We start from the raw sequence: 19,439 nt of genomic DNA, 5'->3' as shown, positions 1-19,439 counted from the left end.
TCAGTATAAGAGGAATTAAAAGCAACACTAGAAGTCTAGCTTCAGAAAACTACCATGGACATCTAACCCTTAAGTAACTTTAAACTATTCATTAGATTATGAAGGGAGGGGGAAAACCACAGCTGCTCAATCAAATGATCACTGACCATAGCTGTGTGTTTTTGTAAGATACTGCTCTGAATCCGACAAGCATATGAGAGGAGTATGTTCTACCGCTGCAAAGATGGCTCAGCAGTTAAGAGCACTGGCTGTTATTCTAGTGGGGCTGAGTTTGACTCCTAGCACCCATGGTAGCTCACAAATGAACTCCAGTTTCAGGGAAACCAATGCCCTCTTCTGGCCTCCACAGCACTAGACACACATGGAGTGCACACACACACATGCAGGCAAAAACCACCCACATACATAAAGCAATAAGTATATAATAATTTCTTGGCAAGACTGAACAGTGCATCTACTTGCCCTGAGATTGGTGCTGCCTGGTAAGAAGCTGCTGTTTTCAGCCTGACCAAGACCCTAACAGTTAGAAGCATTTTCCAGTGGTGAATAAAGTTGCTTTTGGTTTAAAAAAAAAAAAAATAGGAAGCTGTTGTTTTATCAGGAAAAGGCCTGACACAGGTGTAAGCAATACTGAAACAGACATTCATCTACACATTTGTAAGTTTCAAAGACACATTACCAAGGGGGCTTTTTGTTTGTTTGTTTTGTTTTTGGTCTCTTTTTATGTTTCTGAGACAGTCTTATTTTGTATAGACCAGGAGATCCTGGAACTCTCTCTGTAGCCAATACTGAGCTCAAGACGAGAGCAATCCTCCTGCTTCAGCCTGTCAAATGCTGGGATTCCAAGTGTTATCATCACACCTGGCTTAAGTTTTCATACTTGAAGTTTATATTTCAGGACAGCCTCAGAGGTCACCTTTGCTTCTGGTGACTGGAACTTTGAATAGATTGGGGGGAGGGGTTGTTTGTTTTCTTGGGATTTTTGTTGTTTGTTTTGTTTTGTTTGTTTCTTTGTTTGAAGAGGAAGACGAGAGTCTAATTAATCTGTGAAAATCTGAGGGACCTAGGAGTAAACTCTGATCCACAGGGGATTTCTTGGATGCCAAAAAACACAACTGACTTTCACTTCTTAATTTAGGGGTTATGTGTGCATATAGGAAACATAACTCAGAACCCTAAACTATGTGAAGACAAAACACAGAAACAAATCCAGGAAGGAACCAACTGTTCTGAGGACTAATAAGTTTTCCTATTCCTTCCCCACTTTAACCACTCACCAGGGAATGTAGCCACTTCAAAGGTCAAAGGGCATATATATGCATCTCAGAATCAGTGCACCATGGACAAAGCCTTCAGTTTCTGGCTCTAGTCTCCTGCTTTGATCATTTCTGCATTTCCCCCATTCCCTTAGGTCTTACAGGCTTAGTGCATTGCAAAGACAAACAATACACACTGTACATACATGGGTTTTGTATCTGAAAGCTCATTCATTGCCTTCCCGCCAGCCTCTGCACACCCAGGTTTACACTGCATCATGGGTCATGAGTCCTTAGTTGGACACGGGACACAGAGCTCAGTACTGTAGATGGGTCCCGCCTCTTTTTTCAATATTGCAAATCAGAGAAACCAGACAGCCCTTTTTACTCTGGCTGGACCTGGCATTTATGGACTAAAAAGGAGAACTCTGCCAAAGGGTAAGATCAGCAAACTCTACCTCTCCAGCGTCTGCACATTCCTTGGCTCTTCTGTGAAGTGCTGCCCATGTATCCTCATACCTAAAAATGCAAAGAATAATTTAAAATGCAAACTGATATCAAAAGGAAACACATTTATACTATACTATGGCTGCAAAAAAAGAGCCAAAAATATGAAGCCACATCACAAGAGCATCGACAGCAACTTGAAGAATAAAATACCAGAGACCCTAATCACACAAACAGTGGAATTTGTTTTAAATGGAAAAGAGAAAAGCAATTTTTTCTTTTTTAGAGAAAAGTCTCAATATGTTAAACTATCTGGCACAGTGCTTGTTATAGAGACTAAGCTGTCCTCAAATGCCCAGCAATCCTCCTGCCTCTGCCTCCCAAGTGCCCGTTACAGTATGGAAACCACCTAGCTTATAAAAACTTGAAAATTACTGTGTTTTATCTGTGCGTCCTTTGCCCAAATATGTATCTGGGCACAATATGTGTGCTTGGTGTCCAAGAAGGCCAGAGGAGGGCGCTGGCCCTCTGGAACTGGAGTTAGAGCTATGAACTACCATGTGGGTGCTGAGAATTGAACCTGGGTCCCTGAAAAGAACAAGTGTTCTTAATCAGTGAGCCATCTCTGATTCTTTACAGTAGAAATAAAAATAGTGGCTTTAGAAGAAATCAAAATAAACAGTCTAGTTACTGAATAAATACAACAGAACTAACTGTCAAGAAAGACTCCTAATTGGTATGAAACTGAAAAGAAATATAGTCAGAAAATGCTCACCAACCTGGAGGCAAAAGAAGCCATGCAGATGCTTTCACAATTGACAGATTAATACCAACTGTACTAAGACACCCATATCACCTGCCTCCTACCAGAATGCATGAGGACAAAGTTACTTTGATGCTTTGGTGATAAGGCGCTAGGAAAGAGGAGGTGGCAGTCTGCAATCCTCTAGGTCATGAAGCTCGTCTCTTATTACAGATCAAAGAAGGAGGCAACATACTGACTAAATACGCTTGGTCCTAGATACAGAATAAAGGTATTGGTAGGTAACAAAGTCTGAATGAATCTGTTTGCAGGAACAGTTACCAAAGTTAATTTCCTGGTCTGATCATCATGTTCTGGCTACACAAAAATGCAAGCATGGGGGGAGGGCGGATTTCTTGCTCTAATTTTGTCATGTTTTCAAAAAGCTGAAATCATCTCAAAATAAAAATTCCAATTTTAATTATTACTATTGTTATTACTGTGTGTGAGCAGGCACGGTGGGTGAACACGTCATGGCACACGTGTGGAGGTCAGAAGGCAATTCTGTAGAACTAGTTTTCTTCCCACCTTTACATGGGCTCTGGGAACCAGACTCGGTTGCCAGGCTTATCCTGCTCAGTCATCTAGCCTAAAAACGAAAATTTTAAATACAATTCTAAACACAATATTGTCTGTATGGTTGCTGATAGAGAACTTCATTTTCCACCCTATCTAAAATTCTATCAAAATTACTATCTGCCCTTGCCAGCTGGAGCACTCGGGAGAGCTGGCCCTAACGGAATGGTCATAGGTGAGCCAGCCCCACCAATTGTGAGGTACTATGGGTTGGAAGAGGTGGTGCCCTTCTCCCTTACCCTCCTGTGGTAGTAGTCAGAAGAGATGGCCCTGAGGGCAGGAGAGCAGGAGAGTTAGCCCTGCCCTCTTACTGGCTGCAGCCCTAGGGTTGGGGAGCTGCCCCTGATGGTGGAGGTACAGGTGAGCCAGCCCTGAGGCTGTGAGAGAAGAGCTGAGAGCGCACCTGGTGGTGTGGATAGAGACCATCCTGATGACCATCAGCCACTACCCAGGCCCACTCCAAGGTCTCTATCATCTGTGAATGGCTGGGACACAAAAGGGGCAGCCCTGATAATCCAAAGCTGTAGAATCTCTATGACACAGGACAACAACAGGATAAGTAGGAGGAGTCCTGGTGAGTATCCGATATTGACGGTGTCACCTCTAACCAGACCAAGGACCCACTGTAAACATTAGTAAGTGAAGATGTATGGACAGATGGACATACTGTGGGACACAATGTAACATGTTACAGCTTCTACAATGAGGTGTTTTTCTATGTTTTGTCTTTTTGTTCTGTTTTGTTTGTTTTTTATTTGGGGGGTAAGGTTGCAAGGGTGAAAGGCAGGCATGAGGAGACTGGACGGGGAGATGAGCAAGACTGGGGTGTATAATGTGAAACTCACAAAGAGCAATAAAGTTAGAAAAGTTATCTGAACAAACATACATATCTCGTGACTTCATGGTTTCTCTCTTCAAAGTCACAGAGACACTGTCTTGTTGACGTTTAATAGGAAGGCCAATCTGATAACCCCCATCAGCTGTTGCCAGTATCCACACGTAATGAAAAGCACTGTACATTACATAATTAATACAGCTCTACTGCCATTGCCAACTAACAAAAAGCTTGACATTTTTCCTCTGGTGCATCTAACTGTAAGTATCAATTAGAATCAGCAAGTGTTTATTGAATGCCGGGCACTGTGAGGTACCAGAGTTGCCGAGATGAATTATACTCCCTGCCTTTGCTATCTCAGTAATTAGCACAGAGGACTTTTAAATGTCTGCAGAGTAAAAGAACGAGCACACTCATTTCAAATCCAAGACATTACAGCAGGCTGACCTTCACTTTCTCCACCAACAGAAAAGAGCAAATTAACCACTGCCTACTATTTACACTCCAGACCCTCCCCCACCAACCCCATTTCCTTTCCCACCAGCATTCACAGGCTTCTCTCCTCCCTGTTGTGTATCACCCTCTCATACCAACTAAGCCTGTCACTTTTCTGCTGCTCTGTCATTCCCTAAGTAATGTCTCAGTTTCTCTTCTTGCTGCTATGACAATACATCTGACAACAGCAACGTTCAGGGCAGAAGGTTTGTTTAGTTCAACACACTGTTTTGGGGAAACAGACTGTAGGAGTTTGAAGCAGCTCGTCACACTGCACCCACAGTCACGAGCCAACGCAGCCATTACACAGTAGGCTCAGCTTATGCTCTCCACTCTTACAGAACCGAAGAGTCTGTCAGGGGAATGGCAACACCCACAGTGAGTGTGTCTTCCCACACCAATCTACAAATCAAGACAATGTCCCCACAGACATGCCCACAGACAAACCTAATTTAGACAATCCATCATTGAGACTTCTTTCCCAGGTGACTCTGGACTACCATACCTAACTATTCATTTTCTCTACTATGAGACTATTATGTTATTGGGCAAGCCTGGAGAAAGTAGACAGTCTGTTACAAAGACTACAAAGACATACTACTTACCCTTTCATGGGTCTTAACTGTCAGTTACAATTTTCAGAGAATCATTCCTAAGAGGATCTACAGCATATCTTCCGACCTCAATTAGTCAATCAAGACTGCGCCCTCACAGATACACCCTCACAGATACACCCTCACAGATACTCGCAGGATGACCCCTCAAAGCGAACGCTACACCTTGTGCAGCCCTGGTACCCACCGCCATGCAGTCACTTCTAGTACATGGATAACTTTACAGCATTTTACTAAAGGAAAGGCCCTGGCTACATAGTCAATAGATTTTTTGCTTTCACATTTCTTCTTTAAGTCAATGATGAAAAAAATAAAAGAAAAACATTCTTATAATGCAGTAATTCATACAAATAATTACTGAACACATACTCTATGTACTATGGCAGACCTTGGAACAGTCCATAAGCAGATTACCATGTAAACAATTAACTTCCTGCTGGACAAGGAAAACTGCTTTATACAGTGGTAGAGCCCTAGGGATTTGAAAGACTGATCCTTAAAAACCTACTATACACTAGGGGGAGAGGTTAGTCACACTAGTGGTCACTTGTAATCTCTGCATTGTACAGGTGGAACCAAGCAGATCCCTGAGGCTCAACGGCCAGCTAGTCTAGCCTACTTGGCAGGTTCCGGGCCAGGGACACCCTGTCTCAAAAAACAAAACAAACAAAAGAAAAGGTGGGCACCTGAGGGATAACAGACCTCTGACCTCCAAGTGCACACACACAAAGCTATGACTGAGAAGACAAAGAAGGCAGGTGAGAGACCAGGAAGCACTAGGAATCTACCTCCCCACCTACACCCACTTACACTGACAGAAGCTGTTCATGAAACCAGTCTGACAGCTTGCTAACTCGAGGGGAAAGCCCACTTCAGTTTGGTCAATCTGATTTTCTTTATGTATCAGACACCCATGCCCAGGGGCCCCCAGGTCCCACCACTGTGGTCATGTACTTGTTTCTTGAAGAAGATTATGCAGAGCAAGGACAGATAATAAGAAACCTGTCTGGTAGTTAACCAGATCTGTGCTCTGGTTACTAGTTACTGTGTCTGATCAGGGAGGTGGAGACACAGAGGAAGCCATACTGCACCAATCCCTCACGGGTCACATCAGAGACATTCCATTTAAAGGGTCAACATCTGATTTCAGTCTCCCATCAGTTACTCCCTCCCCCCTTTTTTAAATTAAGTGTCAGCCATTTAAAGAGTAGAGTAAAATATTCAAGAGCAACCACATATATGGCGACCTTGCTGTGGTTGAAATAGGCTGGGTGTCTTAGTTAGGGTTTTACTGCTGTGAACAGACACCATGACCAAGGCAAGTCTTAAAAAGGACAACATGTATTTGGAGCTGGCTTACAGGTTCAGAGGTTCAGTCCATTATCATCATGGCAGCACCTAGGCAGGCATGGTACAGGAGGAGCTGAGAGTTCGATATCTTCATCTGAAGGCTGCTAGTGTAAGACTGAATTCCAGGCAGCTAGATGAGTGTCCTAAGCCCACACCCAGAGTAACTCACCTACTCCAACAAGGCCACACTCCCTAATAGTGTCAGTCCCTGGGCCAAGCATATTCAAACCACCAAACTGGGTGAGAACAGGCTGGGCACATAGCTCAATATTAGCTTGCCTAGCCAAGAACCTAGACAAAGTTTGAGGCCAGCCTATTCTACATAGTTCAGAGCTATGCAGAAGGACCCTTTCTCTGGGGGAAAGAAAGAGGCTAACATAATAGCCTCATAGTAGAGAAAATGAATAGTTAGGTATGGTAGTCCAGAGTCACCTGGGAAAGAAGTCTCAATGATGGATTGTCTAAATTAGGTTTGTCTGTGGGCATGTCTGTGGGGACATTGTCTTGATTTGTAGATTGGTGTGGGAAGACACACTCTCTGTGGGTGTTGCCATTCCCCTGACAGAGACTGGGGGAACTTCACACAGGCCCTTTCCACAGTTGGTACAGTACACCTCTCTAGATGGAGGTGCTAGGGTGCATAAAGTGGCATTTGGTGGCCGTTTCTATCTATACTACTTTACTAATGATGACAGCACTGAGCACTTTTTCATGTTCTGTGTCTCTTCACTCAGAGATGTCTATTCCACTGTTTCTTCACTGGGCCACATTTGTACTGCTGAGTTATACATGTTCTTTATATACAATAGAGATCAGTCTTTCATCAATCAAACAATATACAAATATTTGCTTTTCCTGTGGGTTTTTGTTTAATTTTCTTTATGGTGTTCTTTGTGACCAACAATAACCAAATTAAAAAAAAGCTTAATTTTGATTATGTTTTTTCCTCTTGTTGCTCAAGCTTTTGTTTCATGTCTAAGAGAAGCCATTACCTTGTTATCGTCATGTCTGCAGAAGTGGATTGAGAAGTAAGTGGTATCAAATAAAGATCCACAGAGTACATTCCTAAACAAGTCCACAAAGCCCTGGGCTTGATTTCCAGTACCACATAAACCAGAGTTGGTGGCACAAGCCTGTAATCCAATACTTAGGAGGTGGAGACAGGAGGATTAGGAAGTTCAAAGTGGTCATCTGCTACACAACTTAGCCTGGGCTACATAAGACCCTGTGTTTAAAACAAACAAACAAACAAAAAACAAATTGAATTCTCTAATTTAGAGCCACCCACAAGTAAAAGCAATAGTAATTATCTATCCAAAGTATTCAAGGAGCATCACATTTAGGTGTTTAACTGTATAATTGTGAAGTATTTTAAAACAGACATTTAAAGGAAATATACTGTACCTGCTAAGTAATTCCAGTCCAGCAGAGTACTTTGGTAAGTAGGGAGCAGTCCTGCCAAGAGAAACACTTATGAGAGCGGCTGCAGATCCACACACCTTTAAAGAGCTGTTACACACATGAATTCTCTCATTGCCAATTATTATGTAAATAATTTTAAAGCCACTAATGAGGAGCTGGAGCAGTGGTTCAGCAGTTAAGAGAACTGGCTATTCTTCCAGAGGACCTGGGTTCAATTTTCAGCATCCACAAGGCTGCTCACAACCATTTGTCACTCCAGTCCCAGGGGACCCAACACCCTTTGCTGGCCTTTATGATAGACACGCACGTGAGCAAAACACCTATATGCATAATTTTAAAGAAAAGATCAAAATCACTAATGAAGACACTTGAGCGATGGCTCAAGTTGTTCTTGCAGAGGACTCAGTTCCCAGTATCATATCAAACAGCTCACAATTGCTATGCAAATAGTGCACATAAATTTAATTCTGCAGGCAGACATACAAATACTGACAGTTGTGCAGAATTTTAGCAGAACCACAGTATCAGGCATGAATCTAGGGATGGTACCTAGACTGGAAGTTGCCTTTTGTCCAAGATTGTTATCTGAGATTTTATGGGGTTGTTCCTCTGAAGGATTCTTAGAGCCCTTTACATGCCAGTAAATCAGGAAGTCTCCTATAATTGAGAATTGTTTTAGGTGATGGTTCCTTCAGGACAACCCCTAGATAAGATAAGAGGTTTTAGTTTGCAAAAATTGACTTGCTAAAAGTTCATTTTATGCATGAATAAAAGGCACTCCTAGGAAGCTGCCAGTGTTTGGTCTTTGAGAGGAAAACCCCTCTGCTGCTTAAGAAGCCTAAACTCATGCTACAGCGTCTCTTTCCCAGGTGACCCAGAACACCAGCATGCGATTTACTTCTGGAAAAGCATATTACTTCTGAAGTGACATACTGCAACATAACAATATCACTTCGTTCGGCAGACTGCTTCTTGCATATGATACATTACACATCTTTATGGTAGATAAAAACAAAAAACAAAACTCAGAGCTCATCGTTTATAGTTGAAGTTAAATTTGGTCACATACGTTCCACAATTTTGTGTTGGCCTATAAAACAAATAATCCATCTACAGGGACTCACTTTTCAAGTTGTTTCACTATTAATATACTTTACAGGAGTCCAGGGTTTTTATTCTGAGCATAGCACACTCATTATGAGCAACAGTAACCACTGCCTGTCCTAGAGTAAAAGGGTGGTGGTTCAGCTTTTCAATTATTTCACACGTTCACTACATAATTTCCAGGTTATAGTGTTTAGAAAGAATCAATACTGCTTTTGTGGTCAGATGCACTCTGTGTCTTACAGACCCAAAGTCTACAAAATGACTTTCTTACAATCTTAACCAGAAGTTATATGCAATTCAAGTCATGCAACTAAAGCTGTTAGCATGAGCTTACCTGGGTTTGCTTTTTACTTTTGCTTCTCTTGACTTGTCACTTAGAGTTTTCAGCCTATAAAGTAACAAATACAAAATACACTTTTAACAAGTCAGGAGATTTTCAACCCTACAGGGGCTTTAGCCTACATCCCACCCCCAAAATTACAGTGTTCAAAAGAATCAGCAATCTGTTTGCTACAAAAATAAGTTGTACATCTCTCTAGCTGAGTTTAATTATATGAAGTCCTAGCTGTCCTGGAAGCAATAAAAATTTCCACAGGTAAAAGCCAAGGGCTATTTTAAAAGCCATGTTCTACCAGGCTCACTCCGATCACAGAAAGGCATTAAGTTGTAACAATTTAGAGTTCTCCTAAGACTGGTATACACAGCAGCCTATCCACTCAGGTAGGACTATATTTCCAGTTGAGTATAGAGATACTCCTAAGACAGTCTGCACAGCACCTATGTTGGTGTCTCAAATACACAGTTATAAAGTTTTAATTTCTTAAATTTAATATATTGAGTTTTCTGTCTCCCCCAAAAAAGACTCCCCCCACAAAAAAAAAAAAAAAACCCAACTGATTTGGGATAAAAGGTAAAAAGAAATTATTACAGAGGAGGAAAATAAAATGCTGTAAGATTCAGTAAGAACATCCCCATGCGGCTCCTTAACATCTGTTTCAAAAATTGGTCTTTAACCAAATGTAATGTGTGGAACTCATGTGATCTGGATTTGGGTAAATCAGCTGTAAAAAGGCATTTCTAAAAAGCAAGGGAATCTGATTATGAACTGAGTAACTGATAACATCAATGCATTAGTGCTAATTTGGTTAGGCATGGCTGTGGCAGTTCATTCATGTAACGTCACGTTAGTGAATGCATTGCCCCATGAGAGATACAGCAGATCTGTAGGACTGACAGGAAAAAGATGCCAACCCATGACGACTGCTGACTGAGAATGGAATATATGGGGTTCCATCTCTATTCTATTTTTGTGTGTGTCTGAAGCGTTCAATAATGTGTGTGTGTGTGTGTGTGTGTGTTCTTAAGCTAGACGTGGAAATACATGACCATAATCTCAGCCATAGGGGAAGCTGAGGTAGGATGATTAAGTCTTCAAGGCCAGTTTAAGATCTTGTTTCAACAGTTTTTTTCTAACAATAGAAAGTCTTTAAAGAATCTTTTCTCACCATACGTTCTCAAAAAAAGCAAACAAACAAAAACCTACCAATGCACCAAAATTTAGAGTAAAATCCAAGGGAACAAGAAAAAGTTTAGCAAAGAAAAGGATGAGAGGGTTCCAATTGTTGGCATTCCTTCTAAGCTCCGCCTACAGACACCTGGCCCCTCCTCTTACTCTCTTACTTTCTCTGCCCTTTTCTCCCTCTGAACCCTTTCTCCTTCTCTCCCCTTCCCCCTGCCCCCATCTCTCTCCACATGTTCCTGCTGGCCTCTCCTCCTCCTCCTCTTCTTCCTCTTTTTCTTTCTCCCCCTCCCCCTCTCGTTCCTTCTAAACTCCCATTCCCATGTCCTAATTAAACTCTATTTTACATTATACCCGTTGTTTGGCTGGTACCTCAGGGGAAGGGCTGCCTCAGCATGGGCCTGCCAAGGCAACCCTCCCAACTCACTATACCTGGCTCTACAAAACATATCCTGACTCTTCTTTTTATAAAACACAACAACAACCATTATTATTTCCTTTCTTTCTTTCCATTATTTTTTATTCATCTGTTTTTTAAAAACATGCTCTCACTGTCTGTGACTCTCTGGCTCTCCTGGAACTCACTACGTAGACCAGACTGGCCTCAAACTTTTGAAGATCCACACACCTCTACTGCCTGAGTGCTAGGATTAAAAGCTTGCACCACCATACCTGTCTCTAATATTCTGATTTTAAGATAAAAAATATAAAATTGAATATATACATTTTTCTCTTAAAAGAAAAGACAAGTGGTTGCTTTCTAAGCACACTCTTAGACAGGAAAGAGCACTGGAAGTAGTCTAGCATCTCCACTTGGAGCAATGGACATTTCTATACAAATTCTGAACTGTAAGCTTATAGTCTACGTCATAAGAAAATATTTATCCAGATGAATTCCCAAGTTTCTTCAAATATAAAATACTAGCATTTTATCCAACCGTATAGGTTTGTAAACAATTAAGTAAAAATTCTAATATGATCTGCAATCTGAGAAAATCCAGATTTTCCTCAAATAAAAAGTATGATTATTACTTGATAAAAAACAAAAGTTTATCACTATCAAGAAAGCTGAAAAGTAGGGCTAAGACAGCTTACTTTGTAAAACTCCATCAAAACAACTCTGAGGACCTGAATTTGGATCCCCAGAATCTATGTAACAGCCAGGACTGCATCTGTAATGCTAGCTAGCATTCAGAGGCAGGCAGGCAGCTCTCTGGAGCTCAAAGGCTAACCAGCCTAGTGGAACTGATGAGTCCCAGGTTCAATGACAGACCTCATCTCAAAAGAACACAGCAAGGTGGGAAGTGATTTAGAAAAATAAAACAATCCAGCTATTGGTCTGGATTGTTTTATTTTTCTAATCTGGTCTCCACAATCATTCATGCAATTCTCACAAACATGGACACACAAACCACACACACAGTGAAAAGCTCTCATCACTGAACCAGGGTGAAATACCACAAGGCTTCCCAATGTGCCAGTCCCTAGGGCTTCCCACCCTAGTCTCAGTCTTCTTTCCAAACCACACTCTCTCAGGATGGTGCAAGTGCTGTAAGAATATTAATACATGGATTTTCCTACTAAATAAACTAAAGCATACTTTCCAGTCCCAAGCACTAAACCGCAAATTTGTTATAACTGCCTAGTAATTTTATTTTTAAAGGCTCCAGACTTTAATTTGACACCAACACACTTATTCCCGCAAGTTTTGAAGACACTAAAATGCAGGGTTCTTACTATGAAATGGAAGTAATTTCAAAACTGTGAAAAAGAGGAAGAGACTCGAGCAGAGCACCAGTTAACTACAGTGACAGATTTGCTAGCTGGCTCGGCTGCATGGGACCGAGTGGCAGTATTTCACTGTGTGCCCATCAACTCCTGCCTGTCTACAGCGTCAGCTAGTAGCAAAGGGGATGACAGTTGCTTTGAAGAGCTACAAAACCTGCAAGTTAGCATCTTTGGTCATAAGATGCGATTATTTAACCACACTCATCTTCTGTCACTTCACCTTTAAATTCTGTTCACAAATCAAAATCAAATCCGTTATATTTTTACATATCTTTCTTATTCTATGTGTGGCATAGAGAAACACACACACACACACACACACACACACACACACAGACACACACACAAACGGGTGTATCTCAAAGAAAAACCATCACATTTAAAAGTGTATATGACCCCTTAAGCTCTCCAGTCTGAGAAATTCACACCAAAGTGGCACATACTCAGAAAAGAAAAAAAAAAAAAAAAATGCTCCAAACACACTCCTTCAGTTTTGACAGTCTCCTGAGAACATCTTCAGTTTCCAACAGCTTCTTAGATGTCAAGATCATGAGATCACTGTCAACTGTCCCTTTTCCCTCAAGTCTTCATATTCCTTTATGCTGGTATACGCCATCCTGCATCCAAGATACAAAACTAACCTTCACAGTGTCTTCATCCTTTCATCTCTCCTCTCACTGCTGACAGCTTGACCACCGCCTGTCACACCCTTTCCTTTTCCAAGTCTCCAGATTCACCATCCCCTACCTGGCTCACATTTTACACGGGTAACTGCTGTTCCCCATCCCTAATCCCAAACACAGAAATACATGTAGGCCTCTCCCTCAATCTGTTAGCCACAGCAGCCATGACGTTCCAGATGTTCTGTAACAGCCACTAGGATGAAAGCAATGTCCTTACTTCCTAGGTTCTCTGTGCTATAGCCCCAGTGCCTAAAACAGGGCCTGACGCAAAGCAACCACAGGACAAGTATTTGATGGATAAAACAAAGCATAAAAAATTCCCTATTTCCAGGTCCTGACTTCCTTCCCAGCTACACTGCCTATCAGAGCTTCCATTTGTCCAGTACCCTTACTGAAACCTGTAGCAACCCATCCTTATTCTTCAAGGCCCAATGTAGAAGCCCTTAGTGGATGCACCCAAATCAAGGACTTGTTCTCTGAGTTCACGCAGCACATCACTGGTGTCTTTGAACATTCAGTTCATTGGGCCTTGTTTTTCATTACCACCAGGTTAGAAACTGCTTCTGTAACTTTTGTAGCTGCGAGATTCAGCCCGATATACAGACATTTCTTGGTATACACTATGCAAACCTCAGCAAATGGCCTCTCATATCTTTTTAAAGCACCTATGACATAAAAAGGGAAGGTTGCAGGTACATACATGAAGCAAACACTCACACATAACATAAGTGAATCTAAAAAATAAAAAAAGTGGAGTGCAAAAGAAAAAGGCTAACTACTGTCTATATATTTGTGTACATGCACCTGCTCACACAGACACACACATACTACTTATATAGACGGAGGGAGGGTCAATCAGCTGAGAGAGTAACTTAATGACAGATTCCCTGACTTCCATCGGTCCTGGGCTCCATTTCCAGAACCTAAAACATAAAGAGTTGAAATCCTAGAAAAGTCAACATCGAAAGCAAAGCTTTGCCTACAGACCGCACTAAATTACATTCTTAGCTATTCTTCTTTGGGTAATTTAAACCTATGGAAGAGGAGAAAAGAACGAAGATGTTGAACAGGAAGAGAATAGGGGCAGTGGTGCCTTTGGAAGCATGACAAACAGGAAACACAAGCATGTAATGTAAGCCACAGCCTTCAGGAAATCTGTGTTCCATTCCCCCAAGAGCTTTACATCCTAATGCCTATGTGTTTGTTCATAACTGTTCAAAGGTTAAAAAGAAAAACAAACAAAAAACCACCGAAGTATGTACTTTTATTGGTTTCCCACAGAGCCAAAACAGTCTCTCAAGAAAAGAACAGAGGGCTGGAGGGATGGCTCAGTGGTTAAGAGTGCTGACTGCTCTTCCAGAGGTCCTGAGTTCAGTTCCCAGCAACTACACAGTGGCTCACAACCATCTGTAATGGGATCTGATGCCCTCTTCTGGTGTATCTGAAGACAGCTACAGTGTTCTTATATATGATAAATAAATAAATAAGTAAATAAGTAAGTAAGTAAATAAGTAAGTAAGTAAATAAGTAAGTAAATAAGTAAGTAAATAAGTAAGTAAATAAGTAAGTAAATAAGTAAGTAAATAAGTAAGTAAGTAAATAAGTAAGTAAATAAGTAAATAAGTAAATAAATAAATCAAGGCAGGAACAAACAAATAAACAAGGCATGGTCAACACTTTAACAGAGCCTGTTCTACAGGAAATCCCTAAAATGGCTCCTTAGAACCAAGTCAAATGAAAACAGAACTCAGGACAAAGAACCGCAAGCTTAGGAAGGAAGAACATGACATAATCATACCACTAACTTTGTACTGCTGTGGGTACCACAGATACAAGGCCACAGGGCCAAGGGATGGTGCTCAGCAGTAAAACACTTGCCTAGCATGTGTGAGGCCCTGGGTTCTAGTCCCAGGACTGAAAATAAGAAGAGGCTAGAAACCTAAGGACAACCTAGATTCCTCTAGACCACAGTCCTCCTGTAACAATCATGACTGTACACTGCATTTCCCATAAGTCTGTATGGAATGTAGACATTGTGGCTTCTTGTAGCTAAAGTTCCTTCCCTTAGGGAGACCTTTTCCTGCCCCTAGGGTCCCAATAACAAACCAAGACACACTATCTACGAAGTTCACTCTGGGGAACTAACGAGTTTATTGAGCTTCCTTACAGAGCACAGGTGAGGTGTGTGGGTACATCTCACACCTGGAAAGCCTCTACCCTGGAGAGATGAGGACTCCCCCAGCGGCAGGGATGGAGCTCTATTCTAGTCATCCCCACCCTCTCTGGAGGTCAAGCACAATTACATCAGCACTGAACAGGACAGGTGGCGGCAGGGAGCAGCTGCACACTCAGGTGAGGAGGGTCCTATGGTCAGCCAGACCAGCTGGGATCATTCTTCCGCACTTGGGAAGCAGCTCAACTCCAAGGTGAGTTTTTCTGCCTCAGAGGAAAGTCATGGAGGACATCAGATCGATGTGATTTAGTCACTATTGTTCTCTTAGGAGAATAAAACAGTACTATTTTGGGGAAGGGGGTAGAGAAGTGTCTCAGCAGTTATGAAGACTTGTTCTTCCGAAGGATTCAAGTGCAGTTCCCAGCAACCACATGGCAGCTCACAACTGTCATTCCAGTTCCAGGGGACCCCATACCCTCATCTCTTCCCTGCAGGCACCTGCACATACATAATATACATACACTGAGACACACATACACATGGGCAAAAAAATTAAAAAGGGAATTTGTCTGGAGCTAAGACTCCAGCTACAGAAATTTCCAAAAATGGAAATGAGCATAAAACCTAAAGTCATGGCTCCTGTTACCTCTTAGGAGCATCAAATTCAGAGCAACTTGAGCACAGGACACTTAAAAAATGTTTTAGAAGGTAACTGTTCTGTCTGAGGAACACTTGTTCCACTCACCAAGGGCCCTACAGGGACACCAGGTTCACTTCAACAGCCTTGGGAGGTGACTGTTATGGTTCAACTGAACCCCTTAGTGCCCGCTGCAACAGAAACATGTACTTAATTTCTGTGTTTAATTTCATAGCCAAGGCCAAAATGGTCAAGTATGTAAAACAGAATAGGTAAGCTCTCAAGCAGGAATATGGAAGAGTTAGAAAGATGGAATTTGCTGTTGTTTTGTTGTTCCCTCAATAAAGATATGTAGGAAATCGAGGTCCCCAGCAGTTAGATGTGCCCTTTCACTGGCAGACACACACACTTTGAAGAGTGTTATTTCATGCCAGGCAACAGGATAATGGTGCAGTCTGCTGACCTGTCAGCTAAGTCACCTGTGCAGAAAGATGAGACATAAGAACCTACACAGAAGAAAACTTTCTCAGGATGTTGGATAACTCAGTTGGCCCCAGCTATGACAATTTCCAAGGGGTCCTAACCACATCTCCTCAGCCTCTGTCCCTAACTAAACTCCAACCCTTTTAAGCTATCTAGATCTCTGAAGATGGTGTGGGGCAGTCCAGAGTCCACCTTCCTAAGCAAACATCAAGCCCAGGAATGAGTTCTGAGACAAAAGTAATCTACACTCCTAGCAACTACCAAAAGGGACTTCGGAGCCATCAAAGAATTCCTTAACAGAAGAGTATCCAAATGGGTTTTAGTCATGGTCACTCTCATGCTACAAGCAGGCTCTTAATACACCAAAGGTTTTAAAGTTTACATTCAAAAGAGGAAGTTACTTTCCCTAAATTTATACATTTTTTTAAAAAAATGAAAGCATGAAATAACACTTATCGCTGAATAATCCCTTAGGCACCCATAACTAATACTGACAAGAACACAAAACTAGAATCATCAGTTATACTTTATAGACATCGGAAGCTTTCAAGTATCTGCCAGTTTGTTACTATTTAACACGCAGACTGTATACACATTTTGTTTTTGTTCCACGAGATGAGAGATTGGCTGTCATTTTCCCCATTAGTTATTAAAGTAGCATTATGACAAAGGTACCCTCACATTAGGAACGCTCTCCAAACACATGACAGACCAGCGGTGGTGGGGGTGGGGGAGGGATGGTGGTGGATGCCTAAAATCACAGCGTTGGGGAGGCTGAAGCAGGAGTATTACCGCCAGTTCAAGTCCGATCTGGGCTACAGCATGACGCCGTGTCTCAAAACAAAACAAAAAAAAAAAAAAAAACCAAAGGGGATGGCAGAGTCTTTACAATGTGACACTTTTGAAAAGCAGTTAAAGGAATTAAATACGATAGACCATGCCAACAGTGTTTACAGCCTATTTAACACAGCTACTAATAGTCCCACTAACTCTGTAAAGTAAGCACCATTCACTACTATCTTACAGTAGCTTAAGCAGAGACAAGAGACTGGGTAACTTGCAGTCAGGTTAGGTGGTAAAACCCTGCAATAGGGCTTCAGGCAGCCTGGTACCCACGGAAGTTCCCAGACTTTGTAGCACTTCGGAATCCCGTGACATTCCGGCATAATCCGAGCCGGGAGAGGCCAGAGCCAGGAGATTGCGAAAGGTTCCCGGGTCGTCCAAAGTTTAGGCAACTCCGGGTGAGAACAGCTTCGCTCCAGTTGTCCCTCTGGCCCAGCTCCTCCATCAGGGCGTTAAGTCAGGGTAAAAAGGCAGGGAAGGCCGGAGAAGGGGTGGCCAAGGATCCGGCCGAAGAGCCCGGTGTCCCGGGCTGAAAGAGGAGGGTGAGGGGGGCCGGGGTGAGTCCTGCCCCGGGGTAGGCCCGCGGGCGCCCAGAGCGGAGGACACGGCCTCTCACGTGACCACCCTGGCCCGTCAAGCAGCGCTGCCCCGCGACAGGGCGAGAGGGCATCCCGCCCGCTGGGACCAAAGTGACTCGGTGCCGCCGCCGGGACGCTGGGAAGTTCGTTGTCTCCTCGGCGCGAGAGAGCTCGCCGGCCGGCAGCCCCGCGTCCCCGCGTGCTGTCCTTTCGGCTGCCCACCGCGTACTCACCCGGAGGTGAAATCCTGCTGCACGCTCAGCAGCCGCTCGCGCAGGGTCTCCAGCATCGCGTCGCCTCCCTCGGGCCTCCCGCCGCCGCGCCCTCGGACGCTGCCTGCCCGGCGCCCCCGCCCCGCGCGCCGGCTCTCGCTTCACGCCGCAGCCGCCGCGCCTTCCGCGTCCCCGTCCCCGCCCCCTCCGCGCGCCCGGCCCGCGCAGCCGCAGTACCGCGCTCCGGGGAGGGCTCGGGCTGCGCCGAGGGGCGGGCCTTCGCGAGCGCGCTCGCCCTCTCTGCAGACGGGCCGGGAAGCCGGCCTCGCGCTTCTAGCTCCAAGGTTAAAACTGAAGCGCCAATGCTTCTTGGAAGGATGATTTCAGTCCCTGCGCCCTTTAGTGAAGGGTTGGCATCCAAGAGTCGGAAGAGCGCTGCGGGAATCTCTTGTGTAGCTGCGCCTCCCTATAGCAACACTGAGTCAAGGATTCGGTACTCCGTGGGGTTTGTCAGTGATGATCACCCGTATTCATGCTCTTACTGTGACCGACCCCATCAAATAAATGTGCCCTTCTTCGTGTTGCCAAAGCCACATTACCCTTCCTCCGCCCCCTTGTGGGGATAGAACTCAGTATCTTGCGTACCAAGGCTCTACCACTGAGCCAACCCTCCTTACTCTGTGCGCCAATCTTTTCTCAACCTTTCAGTTACCCTTAGTGCAGTTGCTCATCTTTTTCTTTCTTTTATCCCTTCTGTTCCAGTACTGCGTTCACAGACTCCTCCTCTCTTTGCTCTCTCCCTGGCCTAGTCTACCACCATCTATTGTAGTATACCTCTCTGTTTTCAGCCTTGCCCCCCTTTCCTTCAATTGTTTCACCGTGTGTTCATTGGACTTCTCAAGAACCCTTTGTAGCATACTAGGCAAGCACTCCACCACAGAGTGACATCCCCAGTCCTTTCATGTGGAAAAAGGAATCAAAACACTCTGAGCCTTTTCTACCCAGGAGAGGACTTCTGAACTGGAAAGTTGGATGTTTAGTCACGCTTTTCTTTTCTTTCTTTCTTTCTTTCTTTCTTTCTTTCTTTCTTTCTTCTTCCTTCCTTCCTTCCTTCCTTCCTTCCTTCCTTCCTTCCTTCCTTCCTTTCTTTCTTTCTTTCTTTCTTTCTTTCTTTCTTTTCTTGAGTGCAGACTTCCAAAACGAGGATTCATTTGCTTTGAGACTGGCTACCAGGGTGCCCATCTTTTTCATGGCTAGATGGTCAAGGTTCAGTATTGGGAGCTCTACTTCCCTATAAATATTAGTCACGTGCTTCATTGGTTGTATCTAAATAAAATCGAGGAGTTGGTTTCCTGCTAGGGTTTGCATAATAAATTGTTCTCTGCAGGTTTATTTACTTGAACACTGGATGCCGTGAGACACATGGACCCTCACTTCATAATAAGAGCCCTGTAGACTCGGTAGTGAAAGTACGGCAGTTCATGTTTTGTCACTTGCCAAAGCCAGGCACCAGTCCAGAATGGTGGGCACACTGAGCACCTTTGTAACCCCAATGCAGATCCTTTTTCCCCTTTAGTCCCTGGCTGAATAATCGGGAGGACCCAACCTTGTACTTCACC

The 19,439-nt window shown here is 43.4% G+C and overlaps 1 protein-coding gene across 1 annotated transcript in view; it reads right to left on the bottom strand.

Moving 5' to 3' along the window:
• The window catches only part of DTNBP1 (dystrobrevin binding protein 1), a 90,046-nt gene extending 72,040 nt beyond the window's left edge, over positions 1–18,006 (bottom strand). Inside the window, exons 1-4 of the mRNA XM_080941192.1 lie at positions 17,842–18,006; positions 9,239–9,292; positions 7,780–7,830; positions 1,715–1,775 (exon numbers count right to left, since the gene is read on the bottom strand). Coding sequence (XP_080797318.1) covers positions 1,715–1,775; positions 7,780–7,830; positions 9,239–9,292; positions 17,842–17,897 — 222 coding nt within the window. The 5' untranslated portion in view covers positions 17,898–18,006. The remainder of the gene's footprint in view (positions 1–1,714; positions 1,776–7,779; positions 7,831–9,238; positions 9,293–17,841) is intronic.
• Positions 18,007–19,439: the final 1,433 nt, after the last annotated feature.

The sequence above is a fragment of the Micromys minutus genome (genome assembly GCF_963924665.1).
Source record: "Micromys minutus genome assembly, chromosome: 1".
Taxonomy (NCBI): domain Eukaryota; kingdom Metazoa; phylum Chordata; class Mammalia; order Rodentia; family Muridae; genus Micromys; species Micromys minutus.
This window is presented reverse-complemented; position numbering and strand designations above follow the sequence as displayed.